The 20,460-nt window shown below is 32.9% G+C and overlaps 1 protein-coding gene across 3 annotated transcripts; it reads right to left on the bottom strand.

Moving 5' to 3' along the window:
* Nucleotides 1-5,034: 5,034 nt before the first annotated feature.
* LOC127724089 (complement C1q tumor necrosis factor-related protein 2-like) lies at nt 5,035-19,442 on the bottom strand. Of its 3 annotated transcripts, none has more exons than XM_052230948.1 (4): nt 19,277-19,442; nt 18,564-18,614; nt 17,377-17,634; nt 5,035-5,231 (listed from the first exon to the last, which is right to left on the bottom strand). In XM_052230948.1, the coding sequence occupies exons 1-4, from the start codon at nt 19,398-19,400 to the stop codon at nt 5,074-5,076; spliced, it is 591 nt and encodes a 196-aa protein (XP_052086908.1). In that variant the 5' UTR covers nt 19,401-19,442; the 3' UTR covers nt 5,035-5,073. The 3 variants fall into 3 exon arrangements, with proteins under 3 accessions (XP_052086908.1, XP_052086906.1, XP_052086907.1); XM_052230946.1 differs by having other exon boundaries at nt 18,564-18,638; XM_052230947.1 differs by lacking the exon at nt 5,035-5,231 and having other exon boundaries at nt 16,250-17,634; nt 18,564-18,638.
* Nucleotides 19,443-20,460: the final 1,018 nt, after the last annotated feature.

Here is a 20,460-nt window from a genome sequence, read left to right on the forward strand (position 1 = left end):
AACACATTAAATAATTTCATGCGTCCGAAGCGCTCATCTGGATTTACCTTCATCAGGAATGCTCAATGCCGAATATTTGAAAGCCAGCAGAGGATGTATAAGAACCGAAACAGTTGAAGAGCTATCAATCGGCTAACCTCGGGTGACTCTGCTTCTCTCCATCAGGAGGTACGGAATCGGTCAAGCTGTGACGAATGGAAGAGCTATATGACAAAAAAAAAAAATGATAGGTTTATATTAAAAAACTTAAAAATATCCAGTTTGACGCGGCGCGTATCGTCACGGGAGGTGGATGTTTACTTAACTTGTCAGTATTAATAATTTATATGTGTAAACTCGATGGGAAAAAATATGATAGACGAAGCAATGATAGTTTTATTCTTTATCACAAAATTTTGAATAATAAAACTCCAGAGCATTTAAGAGACTTATTGCACGATTCAGTGGGAAGAAGACATGATCATTATACAAGACAAAGAAATAATATTACACTACTCAACACACGGACCCGTTAACAGTCTGAATATTTTATCCCAGCAACAACAAGACTATGGAACACTCTTAACGTAAACATCAGAAAATGTGAATTCCTACCATTATTCAAAAAACGAATTCGTATCCAAAATAGTAAGGTCCCAATGTATTACTATGTAGGATATCGTCTTGGTCAAATTCTGCATGCTCGCTTAAGAATGGATTCAAGTTCGTTCATTGAATTCTGACCTATTCCTTTGTAATTTAGTAGACTCCTCAAACTGTCGTTGTGGTGATGTAGAAACAAATGATCCGTTCCTGTTATCTTGTCACATACACACGGATTTAAGACATGAACTATTAGCTTCTGTTTCAGTTCTTCCTGTCCAAGTTGACACAAAAGTTTTGCTTTTTGGATCATGGTACTCTCAGATGAGCAAACAAGTCATTTATTTAGTTTGGTGCAGAAATACATTATCAAAAGCAAACGTTTTAACCCTTGATGTTACTGCTTCATCATTCAATAAGAACCCATGCATTTCACACTGTATACATTACAGAAATTCATGTTTTTTTTCTCTATTGTATTTTTCACCTGTTTCATATATTATAGGGTTATTGCATGAAAATTGGGGAATACTGTTCCTAGTAGAATTTTATATTGCATGAGCTTGCGAGTGCAATATATGTTCTACGAGGGACAATATTCCCCAATATTCATGCAATAACCCTTTTATTGTATAGCAATATAATATTTGAAAGTAAAAATTGGTTTAAACTAAGATTTTGTCGTTGATGACGTCATAAATTTTGAAGATTTATTGCACTAGTGCAATATTAGAATTTATTGCACGCTAACTTTTGGTTACTTTCTGTGGGAAATATTATATTGCTATGCAATACATATATTTATTACAGAGCATGCCAGTATTTATAATTATGTGTTGTTCAATAAGTGTACTATGTGTGTAATAGGAGACTGATTTGTAAAAGCAAATTTTCTTATTTCTGAATCCTAAATATTTATTTCAAATGTATTATATCGTTATGTGATGACTTATCTGAATAAATATTGTTTAAACTAAAAAATACATAAAAATAGCACATTGAATACAATATTTTTGTCTTTTGTTTTTTGCGTCTTTGTGTTTCTTTCTCATTTGTGAATACCCGACATCTACGCTTACTTTTCAACAAAAGACAAAAGATAAAGTAAAGCGACATGAGCGTATAGACAGCACATAGCAAAAGACATAAAATCAAAGAAATGACCAAGACTATCACAACAATGTTAAAAAAATAGTAACGTGCATGTTTAAAAAAAAGCCGGAAAGAACATATACAATACAATACAATAAAAAAGCAAACTTAGATAAAGATATCATAAAGTTAATATTAAATATATTGAAAATTGAATACATATATAAATACGGTGTGCCATTGGACATACCAGTAAAAGTTAGTCTTTAGTTTTAATGTTGCTCATACGTCAAAATTTTTCTAAAATAAGTATTCTCTGACATTCTCCGCTGACTTTACCAATAATTTTTTACTCAATTTTCCCAAAATGTTCTACTGGATAGCAGTTTCTTCGTTTTTCTCCCGCTATTGTTTTACGAAAATTTGACTGTATGCAAGATTCTGCGTTTATTTTAACGCCTGTATGAATCGATTAATTCTCTGCAATTTACCTCTGACTTCTCACTCAGAGTTTGACTGCATATCAAATTGTCAGCACTTCTCCACTGACATTTTGCAAAGTATTTGACCGGCTGTTAAATTCTACGCTTTCTCTGCTGTTTTTTCTGTAAGTGTTGAACTTGATAGGAAATTCTCTACAATTCTCTGCTTCATTTTCTCAAGTTTGAATAGGAGATTTTTTTGCACTTCACCGCTGACATTTTCATTTGATTAATTTGATGTGAAATATCCCACTGACTTTAACATAAGTGTTTGACTGAATATTCATGAATGGAAAAATCACTGCAATTCTCTGCTGACTTCTTCTCTTAATGTTGAAATTGTTCTAATCCTTCGCTGCATTTCCACTATTAACTACATATTTGATTGCATAGTAGATTCTCCGCTGACATTCTACGAAGTGTTTTACCCGATCGGAGATTCGATTAACCCCCCCCCCCCCCCCCCCCGGGTGTGTGACACGGAGCTCTCTGCAATTCTCCGTTGACTATTTCGTAATTGTATGATTAGATTGGAATTGACTCGCAATTATCTTTTGAATTTCCGTAAGTGTTTGACAGGAAAAGTGATTCTATGGAATAGGTGATATTTTCGAAGTGTCTGAATATTGGGAATAATATTCATTATTACCTCACCTGGACCTAAAGGACTGCTGATTAGTCCCCTCCCCAACATGACACCATTCAAAATCCAGGATTCGAGAACAGTTGTTAGTGTATAAAGAATCCAGCTCCTCGCAAGTAAGTAGGAGATGTGGTTTAATGGAAAGGACTGAAATATTCGAATGAAAAACTACTAGGTTAAATGCTACAAAACTTTTCCAGAATGTTTCTAAGGGCACCTGTTTTGAAAATTGTATCCGGTGATAACTTGATCTACTCAAATACACATCTGATGTTAAATAAAGAGCAGAGGGGTCAGCATATGTTTGAGGTATGTATCTTAACGATAATAACAATGTTTCTGCGTTTGGAATTGTCTATTGACTTCCTATTGGTGTTATTACCTTAAATGACAATTTTAAACAAATTCACGTTTTTTGCAATTATTATGAGTCTTATGTAGACGGAACGCGTCTAGCGTACCCAATTATAAGCCTGGTATCTTATCACCACTGGGTCGATGCCACTGCTGGTGGACGTTTCGTCCCCTAGGGTATCACCATCCCAGTAGTCAGCACTTTTGTGCTGACATGAATATATTTGATATGTTCATTTTCTGTTAATCAAATGTTTGTAAAAAGTTGAAGAATTCAAAACACTAAGGTTTTTCTTCACAGGTATAGATTGCTTTAGTCGAATTTTACACAATTTTTAGGGAATTTTCGGTTATTGATGCTTTTCTACAGTGTTATTGATATGGCTTTGTAACTGTTTTGATTCGAGCGCGTCTAATGAGTCTTATGCTAACAACAATCTGAAATTTTGTCCCTTATCTGTTAATGTTCCATTAAAAATAGTAAATGTTTACTCCAATGTCATGTCGACACAAATGTAGTTCCAAACATAATAATATTTCGGTCATTCTCCGTTAGAAAGTTATTAGACGATTTCTTACGAAAGAAAAGTTGCAAAATATATTTTACCGTAATGCCAATTTACCTAAGAGTTTGATGTCTATCACTCAAATATAACCGGTGATCCAGGATATGGATGTTAACGGGCTCAACGATCACGTAAAGGTAAACTGCTCTTTTATTACTGTTTAAAAATATTCGTATACCATCAAAGAAATAACTTAACTGCTGTTGTCAAAGATTTCATGTGATTGCAGTGGTTACTTTACTGTATTCCCTTTTTATTACATGTACGAACAAGAATTATTTATCGTTCAAATATTTCTTTCGTTTACACCTATTCAAAAGAAATCACAGATACTTTTTAATTTTTTTTATCTCTGATAATTTCAACTTACTGTATATACAATATCTCCTGCACTTACGTTTACAATGTTGAATTAAAGTCTTATTTCTTTTTTTGTAGATTTTTGCACACGAAGTTGTAGAGCAAAGTTATATACACAGCAATAAGTACATGTGGATATTAAGTTCGTATTGTTTCATTTTTTCGGAGGGATCTATGCGTTGTCTTTAGTACGTGTTTGTATGGAATCTGTATATCCATCTGCTGGAGTTTTCAGTTAATATTAATTTTTTTTACATTCAAACATGTTTGATTTTTAACCCCATTCAGTAATTGCTTCGATTTAATTTTGCTTATGTGCAAACAACTACTTGAACCAATATTGTACTGTATGATTGAACATATTGCACATGCATATGTTAAAAAATATAAAGTAGCGTCGGGATAAAAAAAATAGTCTTCATAATGAACATAAATATAGAAAGAAAAACGTTAATGTGTCATTTCATGTTGAATATGTATTATTATAATCTGAAAATTTGCTCTGCTTTCGAATTTCCAAGAAACATTCATTTGAAATCCCTGAATGTAAAATAATTAATATCAAGATGTCATTGATCTGACTGTCTAACATTGATATTATAAGTCACAAATATTATTGTCAATTCAAAATCTAAAATAAAAAGTAACACTCCGTTTATATCTCATTTACACACAATGTTGACATCTTTGATCACTCGCTGACAAATAGATGGTCATGTTATTCCGTCCGTTTTCTACGTTATTTAAGCAAAATTATAAATTTGTGTACGCTTACAGGTTATAAGTGCATACTATTGTTCTAAACTTTTAGATTTAAATTGGAAAGCAAGTCGATGTATACATGCGTGTTGATTTTTCATACATGGTATCTTAATCTTATTTGTTTAGGGTAAATAAATGTATTCACCTTCGAGATGTCTACCTGCAGTACTATGTGTGTAGGAAATGAGGAGAATTTCATAGATAATTTTATTGATCTATGTAACTATCATGACTATGTTTCATTGAATGTTCCACTTGCAATCAACATTCCTGAAAATACGTTATAAGGCTCCTTTGCGTATATCTTATGTCCGGGAGTGCCACTGGCCCACATCTGATCTCCATGTTTGAGTTGAAGATTTAGGGTATGAGATGCTACTTCGCCTCTTCCTCCGCCATGTGTCCAAAGTCTTGCAAGTTCCTGACCATTCTTACGGATTTTAACATGTATTGAGTTCCAATGAAGACCCATGATCGAGACGGATATACTGTAAAGTCCAGATACAGGCGCTGTGAATATTCCTGTGCTTGGGTTATAAGAATTGCCGGCATTGGCAATTACTTTGTCAAACGGAATTGGGCCATTTGGAAGTCCACTTGTAAATGTAGATAATGCTGTAAATGCAGTGGGATGTTCTATGATATTTCCTGTAACATAAACAAGTTTAGAAAACAGCAATACAATACTGTAAATTCAGAAATTATAGCGTGCATTTATTATTGCGATTTTTGAAGAATGGACATAAATGCGAGATTAATGTTTGCTATTTCAGGAAATGCTGCTTACATATATATGCATCAAATATCAGAATGCGAATTCTTATTATTGCGAAACTCATCAAGTAGCATAATTCGCATTAAAATAAAAAACCTTGCAATAATTTACAGTATACAAACAAGCTGATACAGTCAAATTATTCTATGTTGAAAATGTCTATATGATGATTTAGTAAACTGAAACAATTATAATAACTATCAACTACAAAAAACCTATTTGTTTGTTTGCGTCTTTTTTTGGCGTTGATACATTCACGTGACGCACAGTTCATAATTCAATTGTGCTGTACTTGTGTACTGTCGTAAATTAATTTTAGGTGTTTGTTGTGGTTTTCATGTTGAAATGTACTATTATGTTGTTTATTTGTGTATTTCTCTGTCCTGGGTGTTTTTGCATTTATTTGTACTGTATTCCTGTCACGTAATGTTGTCATTTTAGCGGTATTTTTAACATTGCCATGTAAGCGGGAGGTTTGGCTAGCAATAAAACCAGGTTCAACCCACCATTTTTTCCTAAAATGTCCTGTACCAGGAATATGGCAGTTGTAATAGTTTTACACCGAGGAATAGGTGTGTCTGGATAAGAAACCCCGACGGCCGGAGGCCGGAGGGGTTTCTTATCCAGACACGCCGTATTTCAAGGTGTATAACTAACTTACACCCGATGCTAAACCCTATATTTGTTTACATTGATTATTAAATGACAAAGAACGGATAGCATATTTATTGACAATATCAAACCATGATTTATAAGAAAAAAATATTTTTTTTAGATGAAGCCCTACTAGTAACCTTACTTTGACTATCTTCGTTCAAACTTTGACAAGTGAGTAGATTTCACAAATGTGAAAGTTGCTGCTTTGCATATTCCCGTTAAATCAATGTGCTAATATAGATCAGCAGGTCAAGGTTGACCGTTTCGTATATTCTTCTTACAAAAAAAAACCATCATGCTCCTTGTATGCAGTTGTCAATATGGACGGGTATAAGACGGACGACATTTTGGGTCAAGCGTTGTATTTGGTAGAAGAGACTAAAGATAAAGGCAATATCATAATCCAAAGTACGTACCTTTATCAGTTTAATGAAGGTAATCATAAATATATTTCATATGTTACGGTTTTATAACCACCCCCCCCCCCCACTTCTTCAAGAATAAACAAACATTCATATTCGGGACATTCTGATGGACAGGTGTGTCTGGATTAGAAACCCGACGACCGGACACGCTCAACATACAAAAATACAGATTGAATATTTAGGAACTCTGTTTTTAGGGGCAATCCAGGGGGAGTGGGGGGATCCGGGAGTTAGAATCGTTTTTTTAAAAGGGGTTCCCAACCAAGAATAAAGGGGGGGGGGTTCCAAATATATGTCCCCATTCAAATGCATTGATCGTCCAAAAAAAGGGGGTTCTAAACCACTGACCCCCCCTTTTGGATCCGCCACTGTATGACTGGGATAAAAAAAAATTAGCTTCAAGCAAAGGAGTATTTGAAGGGGTTCTTTTTTTTTATATTCAAAACAGATGCTTAATATTGTTTTCGCAATTAGAATTTCTTAAATATGTTTTTTTTAATATTTCTTGAAACAACTTGTAGTGAACACTATTAGTAATTTTTTATGTTCATACTATTTAAAAAAATAATCAATTTCTATTGTTATGAATAACAATGGACTGTGTTTTCGGGATGTAGAAGCAGGGGTTTCTAGAAACCCCGCTCGTCACACCCTGTGGTCAAAATCCATTGTTTTTCGTAACAATAGATCTATTCAATTTACACTTGTTTCAGAAATAGAAACTATGAAGTATAACAATAGAACTGGGGTGTAATTGAAGTTAAACTTAAGGTAAAATATTCAGAAAGCTGTGAAAATTGCAAAATTTGGTTGAATAGATAGGGATTTTGTTTTGAATTGGTGGTCTGACACCTTTATATAGTCGATCGTTTGATTTTGTATTGACTTCTCCATTTTGAATTTATCTTGGAGTTCAGCAGTTTTGTTATAACATTTGTTTCCTTACAAGCAAAAGATATACATGTATTCACAATGCTGAAACAAATATTTCATTTAATTCATTACTTAATTTATAAATTATATGAATAACCTACCATTGCACCCATAAGATTTTTTTTGGAGTCAATTCAATCTCCCAGCGAGGTCTTCAATTTCATTCATTGCATCGTCTATTAAAGTATAAAATGTGATAAAATGTGCAAATAAATACTTCCAATTAAATACAATTATATGCCACTTTATTATAGGAATAATAAGAGATATTTACGTTGTTATTTAAATTTTGTGCCACCGAACTATTGTTGGAGACCGATAAATATGTCTCAAATCTGATCGATATAGGTTGGGCGTAGGTATCAAGCCAGGGGACAACACTCGTCAGTCTACCAATGTCGTAAATAACATGAGGTAGGGACAAAATACTTTAAGTTAGCATATTAAACTTATCGTCATGGCAACTATAAATCATCCAGACTAAGACGATGGCTGATCCTAAAAGAAAGTTACATGTGCATATGTGCTGACAAGACAAATAAAGTTAAAATGTAAAAATTAATATTACAAACAAGTAAGTATAGTTTCGAAATTTTAAGTCATAAATGTTATTTTTTTATAGAATCAAAGCTCACCAAGTGTGCGATAACGCAATTTTTTCCATCGTGTTGCTTATTTTCTCTCTTTACCAAGTCACATTTCACTTTGTAAAAGTATATAAGTCCTACGCATAGACACAACAGGACTGTTCTGTACATTGCAGAGTTCGATGGTTTGAAGACGATAGATGGATTGCAACTTATGATGTCCTAATTATATATTTCGTGGTAAAATATATTACCAGTTAGGATTTCAAAATAATGCGTTAAATGATGTAATATTAAGTCAATGAACTATATGTAACTCTATAGTCTGGGAAAACACCAGGGTGCATATGTTTACTATCAAGTTGAAGTTCTTATCAGATGCTAAACTGTTACTATCTAGGTTTTCTTTATAGAACTGTTTCCATGATATCGTCACTTGTGTGCTTAACACTTTACTGTAAACATGTATATTGAAGGACTTTAAAAACGCAACACATATTTTGTTTATTTTTTTTCATCAAATCATGACTTATATTCATTTCATTGCATATTAATATGTACCCCGTACTCCTTTTTGAATAGAAAAATGAATATCTGAATTTCCTCAGACAATCAAACATGGTGGAATTGTGACGTCGCACAAATTTCTTGACGCGAAATTAGAAAGCATTTTTTTTTTTGAGAATTTTTTCTTCGTTAAACATTTCCTTGAATCAATTGCCAAGTTTTAATCAGTAAAAAATTGTTGATTTTCCTTTTTGTCACGACTGAGAAATGAAAATTGAAATAAAGTCATTAGATATTTATAGACAGAATCTAGTGCACGTTTTTTTTAGAACAGTTTCGAGTCATAAAATTACTTTCAAGTCCCTGCCACTTCAGAGCAGGTAGTCATAACTCGTAAGTGACCACCTATGGACCCTGTTAACATGTAGTTCAACGTCACGTCATTTCAATCAAATTAAGCAACGTCATTTGCTACACAGTATCACGGCTACAACGTCAGTATTTTACCAAGTCGTTGGATGTCATGGCAGGCATATTTACATACATTTCTCGTATTCTGAAATGCCATATAATCCACTGTAGAATTGTTTTTAAAGGGTCAGTGTACACCACATTACTGCAAAAACAGACTGAAATCGGTGGAAATAGGCAAAATCAGAAGGGGAAAACTTGACTAAAAACATTACCAACAGTATTGGTTAACCTTTCTGTCAATCATCTAGGGATTTTAAACAACTGTCTTTGCCTTTGACGATTGACACGACTAATAATGAAAAGAGAATCAGGATTTTAGTGCATACCACATGATTAAAACGTTTGGCGTGACGTAATCAATTCAACTTTCAATTTTCAAACTTACCTTACACGATGAAGAAATGAATCAGCTTTATATATTCGATTTAGTATTTCACGCGTAGTGTGTATTTAAAAATAAAAAAAATAAAAAATAATCGAGTTGTGCGTTTCTCAAGTCCGTCAGTATATATAGTTTAGATTAGAATAAAACTTATAATCAGTCTTGTGTATATATATATATATAAAGGTCAATGGATGGATCTATCCTAGAGTTGTCACTTGTTTAGACGTACTTATCAAATAAGTATTTCTGTGACTGCATCTTAATAAAAGATCCTTTAGATAGATAATTTAGCTAATCCTCAATCAATTCCATCTTCATGCCTAATATATCATGCACTGTGTTACAAGTCTAGATTCTACTGACGAGGAAAGGTAACACTAGGCCACCAAAAGCTGAATTTTTAGTTCAGTCTAGGTGGCCGAGTGGTCTAGAGCGCTGGACACAGTGCAGGCGGTGTTGTCTCTATTTCTCAATATCATGAGTTCGAATTCCAGCGATCGAAGAACAAAAATTTGCTTCCGCAAATTTGCAGATTTAACATTGTTGTGCTGATATTTAGAGTAATTATGAATATAATATGTGTTTTCAGTCGTGTATCACCTTCACTGGTGATCCAATGGATGGTTCAGTCGTAGAGTTGTCACTTGTTTATACGTACAAATAATTATTTCTGTGACTGCATCTTACGATCCTTTACGATAGATAATTAAGCTAATCTGCAATCAATTCCATCTTCATGCCTAATATATCATGCACTGTGTTACAAGTCTAGATTCTACTGACGAGGAAAGGTAACACTAGGCCACCAAAAGCTGAATTTTTAGTTCAGTCTAGGTGGCCGAGTGGTCTAGAGCGCTGGACACAGTGCAGGCGGTGTTGTCTCGATATCTCAATAGCATGAGTTCGAATCCCGGCGAGGGAAGAACAAAAATTTGCTTCCGCAAATTTGCAGATTTAACATTGTTGTGCTGATATCTAGAGTAATTATGTATTATAAAGGAATAATATATATTTGCCTCGCCAATACAATAGGCGTGTACTAAAAGGTTGTTGGAGTGGAGAGGTGGAGTGTTGGCGTGGAGTCATGGAGTAAAAACATGGAGTAAGGAAATTGAGTGTAGTTGAGTTGTTGGGACAATAGTTTGAAAATAAAACAAATATATAAGATATGTGTTTCATACTTTAAAATTCAAAGAATGAATCTGGATGTTTGGTCACAACAACTTCCAACTGCATTCATGTACATTGTACCAATATAATTCACCTTAGATAAGTCATATGTATGATATGTAAGGTTATATCTCCAAACATGCAGTCTAGGTCGTACACACATTTAAAGATGTTCTGAAATGTGTAAGATGCACCATGAGGGCGTTAGTCCGAGTAGATGTATCTTATTTACACCCCAAAATATTACGATTAATGTTAAATGATAGATTTCTATAATTTAGGAGGGGGTCTTTCAGCAATTTTACCTTAGTTAACAACATTCTGGTGTATATAATTTAAATTGCAAAGCATAGTTAAAATAATAAAACTACAAGTATATACAACTAGTATCTCAATTGTTTGTAAAACAATTGAAAGGTCTTTATTCCCCCCTTCAAAGTCTGATATTTGTTATGCACTCTTTACGAACTTTCATTTGATATGCGACAAGCATATCTTCTGAAACTTTTCACTTTTCGCACTCAATATCCCTATCCACTTAAATTTTCGAGATCAGAAGTATGATATTTGTAATGTAGACTTGATGACCTTTCATTTGCTGTGCGACAACACCATCTTCTACAAAGTTTGATTTTTGATTTTTTTGCACTTTTAATAACCACTTCCAACTCATTTTTGGAGGACTGGAATTTGATATTTGAAATGAACACATTATGACCTTTCATTTGATATACGACAACCTTACCCTAGAAAAAAAAATATTTTTGCTCTCAATGACTCCACCCAACCTATTTTTCGGTGACGTCAATTTGATATTTGAAATGTACGCTTTATGGAGTTTCATTTGATATGCGCCAACCTAACCATCTGAGAAGTTTAAATTTTTTTGCACTAAATGACCCCATCCTTCCCACTGGGAATGACCTCGTTTTGCAAACTGCCAAAAATGATGCAATATCAATTGTATAAATAGAATTTATGAAACTTAAGTCAATGTAAAACGTTTTCTTTGAATGATTTTGGTAATTATTCAAACATATAACCATGTTAAACTGTTCAATTTCTGAAAATTTCAGGTGGTAAGCTGTTGTTGATTCAGAAATACATGCCTCCGCTCGCAAAATTTCAGACTACATTATCTCTAAAACATCAACAGATATCTCAAATCTGCTAAGTGAAAAATGATCTGCAGTTGAAGTACAACATTGTGAAAAAGAATTGGGACAATTCCAAAGTTCATCAAGGTCACAATGAATAATGAAATATCTATGATGCAATACCAAACTTGAGAACCGGAAGTCGTAGAGACATGGGACTACCACCATTCTACTCAGGACCACTTGATCTTTCAAATGTCACAAGGTCAAGGTCATAGTAATATTTGAAGATCAAGGTATAATTTCATCATGACCTTGATATTGACCACAAATTAAAGGTATTGAAATACTGATTAATTTTGCGTTATAGAAGGTTGATATCTGTTACCTTTTCAAATATAAACACAAAATACTATACTTTTAAGAATTATCTCTTCGTTACTTTTGAACGGATGGTCAGAAAGTTTTTAGATTAATGTATAAACGTAGAGCTCATCGAGAGAAACATTTTATACACTAAATGTATGTAGCAATCTCTTATCGTTTTCTTAATATGTGAGCTTGAAATGAAAATTTTAAACCGATTAATTTGCGTTTTTCTGCAATTATTATGAGTCTTATGTAGGCGAATCGCGTCTGGCGTACCAAATTATAAGCCTGGTATCTTTGATGAAGTTTTATAACCAATGGGTCGATGCCACTGCTAGTGGACGTTTTGTCTCCTAAGGTATCACCAGCATAGTAGTCAACGCTTTTGTGCTGACATGAATATATTTGATATGTTCATTATCTGTTAATCCACTGTTTATTAAAAGTTGAAGTATTCAGAACACTAAGGTTTTTCTTCACAGGTATAGATTGCCTTAGTCGTATTTGACCATTCAAAATATTATTATTATCTCCAATGTCATGTCAACACAGATGTAGTTCCAAACATAATAATATTTCGATCATTCGCCGTGAGAAAGTTATTAGACGATTTCTTACGAAAGAAAAGTTACAAAATATATTTTACCTTAATGCCAATTTACCTACAAGTTTGATGTCTATCACTCAAATACAACCGAAGATCCAGGATAGGTATGTTTACATGGTAAATAGGCTCAACGATTACATAAAGGAAAAGTGATCTTTTATTACTGTTTTAACATATTCGTAGTGACGTTACGCACCTTATTGCGTCAATACCGTGAAATCAACCAGTCCACACTAATAAACAGCTTTTCTATAAAATCAAAACAGTTAAGCTATATAAAATTTATATCAATAGACTAGACAGGTAATTACTATTCCGAAAAAATCAAAACATAGTTTTATCATATTTTACAAAAGTCTAAAACGAGGACAAACATATTGACAAAACGTCAAAAACATGCGTGTCAGACGTAACAGACTATAGGCATAATAACTTTTACAGGGGTGTTTGTTCTCTTCGAAACAGTATAAAATCCACGAAAATTCGCAGGAATGATATGCTTCATATATAAAGTATTACAACATTACTGAATATGCGTTGATGTAACTGCCAAAGCTATTTTTTGACAAAAATAAATAGTCTTCACCATGGTCAGATTTAGGAAAATGGAAAGTTATCAAAATTTAAAGGTTTTTAAAATATAAGATTATATAAAATTTCGTTTACATAAATTATGCTTACAAAAGTACTTAGATAGGACATATTAAAACCGAATTTTTGCAGCACTCAATCCACAAATAAAAATGCAACGGCTTCTAGCAATGTCTTACAAGAATGTCCCATGTCGAATTTCGACGCTTTTTACAAGTAAACTGTCATTTGCGACGTTATTTATTGAAAATTTCGATTTCTTGCATGCAAAATAGTGCTTTCCCGTAATTGTACTTTAACTCTACAAAACAGTTGCATACATTTTGATAATTTGCGTAGCCACAACGACTTCGTTTTTAAACAAATCCAAATGTCTAGCAAGTTTGTCCACTGGACGATTTTCTTACGTTTTCAACGTTGTCGATTCTGGATGCTTTTTATGTCTATCAAAATCAAATTGTTTGTTTGTTTTGTGTTTTGGTATTAGATGCAACTTTTAGCACCCGTGGTTGTATCATATCGGACATTCTTCCATAGTATCATGCAACAAGACCACAAAGTATAAAAAAAATCCGATGAGTGGGGTTGTTCGTTTAGATGAGGTTCTAAAGTTGTGAAAAGGCTATATTACGATAGGACAAAAATCATCAATATATTTTCAAATTTGGGAAGCGTAAAACTGCGATTTGTTATTTCTCTGCAATAAGATTCTTATGTATAGAACTTGAAAGTGAAAATGAAATTGTTGTGCCTGAAGAGTGGCTATATTTTCCTCTATATCATACAAAGCTTGTAAACATATATGGGATGAATATTACTATTTTTGTCTGACAATCGTTGCATTTCTTAATTTAATTGTTCCGTTATTAAAAAAAAGTAAAGTGTACTTTATAAGTAAGACCCGTTTAACTTGTAATTTCTCACACACGTTTTTTTTAATAAAGCAAAATGGATATCTTCTTCCTTTTCGGATTCAAATGGGGAAATATTGCATTTAAGTACTTTCTATGTCATTTCATTTGGTTTCTGGTAGAGAGTTGTCTCATGGGTACTCATATCATATCTTCTTACTTTATATAGACTATTATCTTACCCAAATACATAAATTGTGTCGTAACTTCCAGTGGGAAATATTTCATGCATATTCAGTGCAACCAAACATTTAGAAGTATCCGTATTGATGTACAAAAAAAAAAAAAAAAAAAAATTGCCAACGAAATAAAAAAAAATCCTCAATAATCGGCGTAAAACGTCAAATTTTGACGTTACCAATTGAGAAGCAATATCGTGCGTAACGTCATTATACCATCAAAGAAATAACTTAACTGCTGTTGCCAACGATTTCATGTGATTGTAGTGGTTACTATACTGTATTCCCTTTTTGTTACAGGTACGAACAAGAATTATTTAGCGTTCAAATATTTCCTTCGTTTACCCCTATCAAAAAGAAATCTCTGATAACTTCAACTTACTGTATATAAAATATCTCCTTCACTTATGTATACAATGTTAAGTTAAAGTCTAATTTCTTTTGAAGGTTGAGTTTAATTTTCACATGTAATTGCAGAGCCAATTTAAATTATATACACAACAATAAGTACGTTTGGATATTAAGTTCGTATTGTTCCAGTTGTTGGAGGGATGTTTGCTTTGTCTTAAGGATGTGTTTGTGTGGAATCTGTATATTCATTTACAGGTGTTGTTAGTTTGCATTTTTTACATTCGAATATGTTTGTTTTAATCCCCAGTCAGTAAATGGTTTGATTTGATTTTGCTTATGGGTACACGACCTCAAAAACCAATAGTGTGCTGTATGATTGAACCTATGTCGATAATTACAAAAACATGAGATTGGAGAAGAACTATAAAACTTATTGGCGATGGTAGTACCAAACTTCAAAAAAAAAAATTAAAAGTAACACTTACAAGTTTAGTGGACCGCTAACTGATAAATGCAATGGAAAACTAAGCAGCCACAATAAAATAATAAGTATTAATTATGACTACCATATTGAAACGATTACAACAGTCAATAGACATTACAAAGACTGAGGTAAAAAAGACATTCATACAAAAGCTCGAGAGGGAGAGATCAATTTTGATACAAACAATGTACAAACGGATTTCAATGAAAATGTTAATAAAGAAAAGTTTGTCGGTTAGAAAAATACTAGTAACAAGAAGTTGTACGGTCCTGATTCTGAAGGTAAGGGAAGAAATAACCATGTGAAAATTACAACCATTAAAACGCAAGAACAATGGAAATCAACGGAAACACGTTTTAAAAAGTCTGTGAGAGAAAATTGGATAGCTGTTATTAGCAGAAAATAAACAGAAATTGCAACATCTAACAGGCAAGAGAAAACGCCAACAACCAATAGGAATGATCATATTACCAATACCAATAACAATACCAACGTAAATGTGCAGCCAATATTGATCAACAATTATGAACAACGTCTGCACGAAAGAGTTGGCCTAATTTCCAACAGACACATTGATCAATTGACCCCAGTGGAAAATAATCCTACTGAGGAGGGGAATACCAAATTTAAAACGTTTAATACCAGAATAAATTAAACAGCTTGAAAACTATGCGCAATGGAGATATTGGTAGCAATAATTTAAATTGCTGTTTTAAGTCTTACAAAAAACCAAAACGGAATATAAACTGAACTTCTATATCATTTTGTCTCTATTGGAGAGTTGTCTCTTTGCATAGCAATCATACCACATCTTCTAATTTTTATATTAATTTGTGTATTTTCGATGCACCTCGATTGCCTTTGGTATAGAGTCAACATTTAATGAAAAAAAAAATACAAGTAGCGTTGGGATCAAAATAAAGTCTTTATTATGAACATGAATATATAAAGAAAACGATAATGTGACATTTCATGCTGAAAATATATATATAATTATTGTTATCTGAAAGTTTGCTCTGCTTTCGAATTTCCTAAAAACATTCATTTGAAATCCCTTAATCTAAAATAAGTTATATCGAGATGCCATTGATCTGACTGTCTAACATAAATCACAAATATTATTGTCACTTCAAAATCTAAAATCAAAAGTAACACTTTGGCTTATAAGTTATATAAACACAGTTTTCACATCTTAGCTGTTCATAAATTTGCTTCCGTCCGTTGCCTACGTAGTTTAGGCAAAATTATAAATTAGTGTACGCTTACAGGTTATAAGACTTGTGTTATAAGTGCATAATATTGCTTTAAACTTTTAAACAAAAGTGGAAAGAAAGTCGGTGTATACATGCGTGTTGATTTGTCATTTCTGGTATATTAGAATTGTTTGTATATATAGGGTTAACGATAAATTTATTCATCTTCAATATGTCTACATGTGTTACTATGTCCGCAGGAAAAGAAAAAGGAAAGTGTATACATAAATAGTAAACTGATATTGAAAAGAAAAAATGTATATCAAAATGTTCCAATTCAAAAAGTTTTAGTGCAACAATAAATAAATGCCGGAGTTAAAACTAAAACTGAAATAAAAATAAAAAAAAACAACCTGAACCTCGATTTATGACAGTTTATTTTTCAATTACAGTAGAAACTGTTTTGGCGTCAGGTGTTCCCGATCAACGTCATTTCAGAAACACGAGTTGCTGTTAATGAAGTTTTGTTCAATCAGCTGTTTAATCCGACAAAATGAATATTTTAAAAAGGCATTTTGATGTATTATTCCTGTTAAGTTCAAGAGAGATAAAACAAACTGAAGGAAATTTGGACATAATAGTCATAATGAAGAGAAACTGAAAGACAATTCTATTGATCTATGTATGTTTAATTGAATTTTCCACTTGCAATCAATATTCCTGAAAATACGTTATAAGGCTCTCCTGTGTATATTTTACGCCCGGGAGTTCCACTGGCCCACATCTGGTCTCCCCTTTTGAGTGGAAGATTTAGAGTATGAGATGCTACTTCGCCTCTACCTCCCCCATGTGTCCAAAGTCTTGCAAGTTCCTGGCCATTCTTACGGATGTTAACATGTATTGAGTTTCCATGAAGACCCATGATAGAGACGGATATACTGTAAAGTCCAGATACAGGTGCTGTGAATTTTCCTGTGCTTTGGTTATAAGAATTGCCGACATTGGCAATTACTTTGTCAAACGGAATTGGGCCATTTGGAAGTCCACTTGAAAATGTAGATAATGCTGTAAATGCAGTAGGATGTTCTGGGGTATTTCCTATAACATGAAAAATGCAATCAATATACAAACTAGATGATACAGTCTATTGATTCTTTGTTAATGTCTGTATAATGATACAATTAGTTTAACTATCAACTACAAAATGTTATTGGCGTCTATGTTAGATTTAATTGTATGTTTGTTTGAATTTTTTAGTTTAGATATGTTGTACAACTATGCTGGAATGTTTGCATAATTTTGGCTGCTGGATCCTAATTATTAACCAATAATGTCTGTTTTGGTTGCTAACACAATTTTGTCAATAGAACGGAACTATATACGACTGTCATACAAGTGGGGTTTTTAACTATCTATAAAACCGGATTGTACCCACCATTTTCTTCGGATTATGCCTTTACAAGACCAGTCTTTCATTTGGATTGGTTTATAACCATTTTATTTGCTCAAAGAGACGAGTAGGATCGGACACAAGTTTTACAAACTTATAAAGTCTTCTCCTTCACATAATATAACAATTGCAATAATTATACAGAGCATGACCTATTGGTGGCCTTCGGCTGTTTTTTGCTCTTTGGTCGGGTTGTTGTCTCTTTGACACATTACCCATTTTCATTCTCATTTTATTTTTACAGTTGAGTAGATATACCTTAGGGTATCAGTAAATTATGACAATTACACAGTGTGAAGAAAAAAACCGTACACAATTAGGAAAAAAATAAAAAAAATTAACAGAATAAAATGAATAAGGATCAACTTATTTTGGGGACACGGTGATTTTGTTTCGTTTACTGACATCGATCGTTTGATTTTGCATGGACTTCTCCTTTTTTAATTTATTTTGGAGAATGGCAGTTTTGTTATTACATTTTTCCTTACAAGCAAGAGATAAACATGTAATCTCAATGATGTAAACAAATATTTCAATTAATTTATTACTAAATTTATATATGATATGAATAACCAACCTTTGCATCCATAAGATTTATTTCTGAGTTTATCTAATTTCCCAGCAAGGTCTTCAATTTCATTCATTGCATCGTCGATAAAAAGTATAAAATTTTTATTAAAATTTGCAAATAAATACTTTCACTGAACTAGTAGTACACATTTTTGTTTAGGGGTCAGCTGAAGTCCTCCTCCGGGTGCGGGATTTTCTCGCTGTGTTGAAGACCCATTGGTGACCTTCGGCTGTTTTCTGCTCTTTGTTCGGGTTGTTGTCTCTTTGACAAATTCCCCATTTCCATTCTCAATTTTATTTCCAATTTAATCCAATTATATGCCACTTTTTTTATAGGAATAACAAAAGATATATACGTTTATTTCATTTTTTTTTTGCTACTTTCGTAGACTTATAAATTATATGTTTTAAATCTGATCGATAACGATTGGGTGTATGTATTAAGCCAAGGGATAGCACTCGTCAGTCTACTACTGTCGTATATTACATGAGATAGGGACAAAGACTTGAAGTTAACTTAGCATATTAAACTTATCGTCATGGCAACTATAAATCATCCAGACTAGACGATGGTTTATCCTAAAGAAAATTACATGTGCTGATAAGAAAAATAAAGTTTAAATGAAAAAAATAATAATATTATAAACAAGTAACCATAATTTCGAAATTTTAATTTAAGTCGTAAATGGTTAAAAAAAATATTTTAGAATCAAAGCTCACCAAGTGTCCGATAACAGCAATGTTTTGCATCCTGTTGCATATTTTCTCTTTTTACCAAGTCACATTTCACTTTGTAAAAATATATAAGTCCTACACAGAGACACAACAGGACTGTTCTGTACATTTCAGAGTTCGATGGTTTGAAGACGACAGCTGGATTGCAACTTTATGATGTCCCAATTATATATTTCGTGAAAAAATCGATACATACAACATGTTACCAGTTAGGATTTCAAAATAATGCGTTAAATGATACGATGGTATTATATTTCTATTTCTATTTGTTATTTTGTTATTTTGTTATTTTGCCTTCCTCCGCTCCGAGTGAAGGCAATTTATACTGCTTTACCGACGCCCATCTGTTAGTCCTTTCCATACAATTTGTGCATTTTATTGGGAACTACAAATACGGCCTCCAACAGTAAGCAAAATCAATACCGCATAGAAAGTCATAAAAGGCCCCGATATATGACAAATGTAAATAGAAATGAAGGTATAGATCTCAACATTATAAACATTTTTGTCCAGTTTTTAGACTTTCTATTTTAAAAGGATTTCAAGATAATAGACAAATCTTGCATATCACACCTGTTGTTATAATTTTTTTTTTAGAAAAAAAAACATTTTGGTTGGCAGGCGGGGTCATCTTACATATGGCCAAGTTCGATTATATTTGGCGCTGTAGTTTCAGAGTAGAAGATGTGTACACGGACGCCGACGACGGACGACGGACGTCAAGTTCACTTGGCCCCTTGGCTCAGATGAGCTTAAAATCTTCAACAACTACCAGCAATAAACTTCATGGCATGCGTTTCGTGTGAGAATGCGAGAAAGGTTCTCGTTCTTTTCGGAATTTCCCCTTAAAACATGTTAAAGATGAATACGATTTCCCGCCAATTTGCATCTGATGATCATAGTTACCATGTCTCGCCAAATTGCATCTAAGGAGCATAACTGTTTATTTTTGATTACCAAAAATATAATTAATAAGTAGGACGGTTGGCGGATATATATATTTTGCAATCCATATTGTAATTTTAATTTGTTTTTCGTATTTCCTGTTGTAATTTTAATTTGTTTTTCGTATTTCCTGTCTATCCGTATCAAATTATTACAATTGGTACCAAGCTTTGTATGTTTTCTAGCAATGTGCAGTTAACTTTCCATTTCCAAGTTTATACTGA

The sequence above is a fragment of the Mytilus californianus genome, unplaced genomic scaffold (genome assembly GCF_021869535.1).
Source record: "Mytilus californianus isolate M0D057914Y unplaced genomic scaffold, xbMytCali1.0.p SCAF_14, whole genome shotgun sequence".
Taxonomy (NCBI): domain Eukaryota; kingdom Metazoa; phylum Mollusca; class Bivalvia; order Mytilida; family Mytilidae; genus Mytilus; species Mytilus californianus.

Excerpts from the sequence above, each read along its gene's own strand:
- LOC127724089 (XM_052230946.1), bottom strand. The coding sequence starts at position 19,400 with ATGTACAGAACAGTCCTGTTGTGTCTCTGTGTAGGACTTATATATTTT. Across the intron at positions 18,639-19,276 it reads TTGCTGTTATCGGACACTTG|ACGATGCAATGAATGAAATT; the intron begins GTGAGCTTTGAT and ends TACTTTTTATCG. Across the intron at positions 17,635-18,563 it reads TAAATCTTATGGATGCAAAG|GAAATACCCCAGAACATCCT; the intron begins GTTGGTTATTCA and ends TTCATGTTATAG.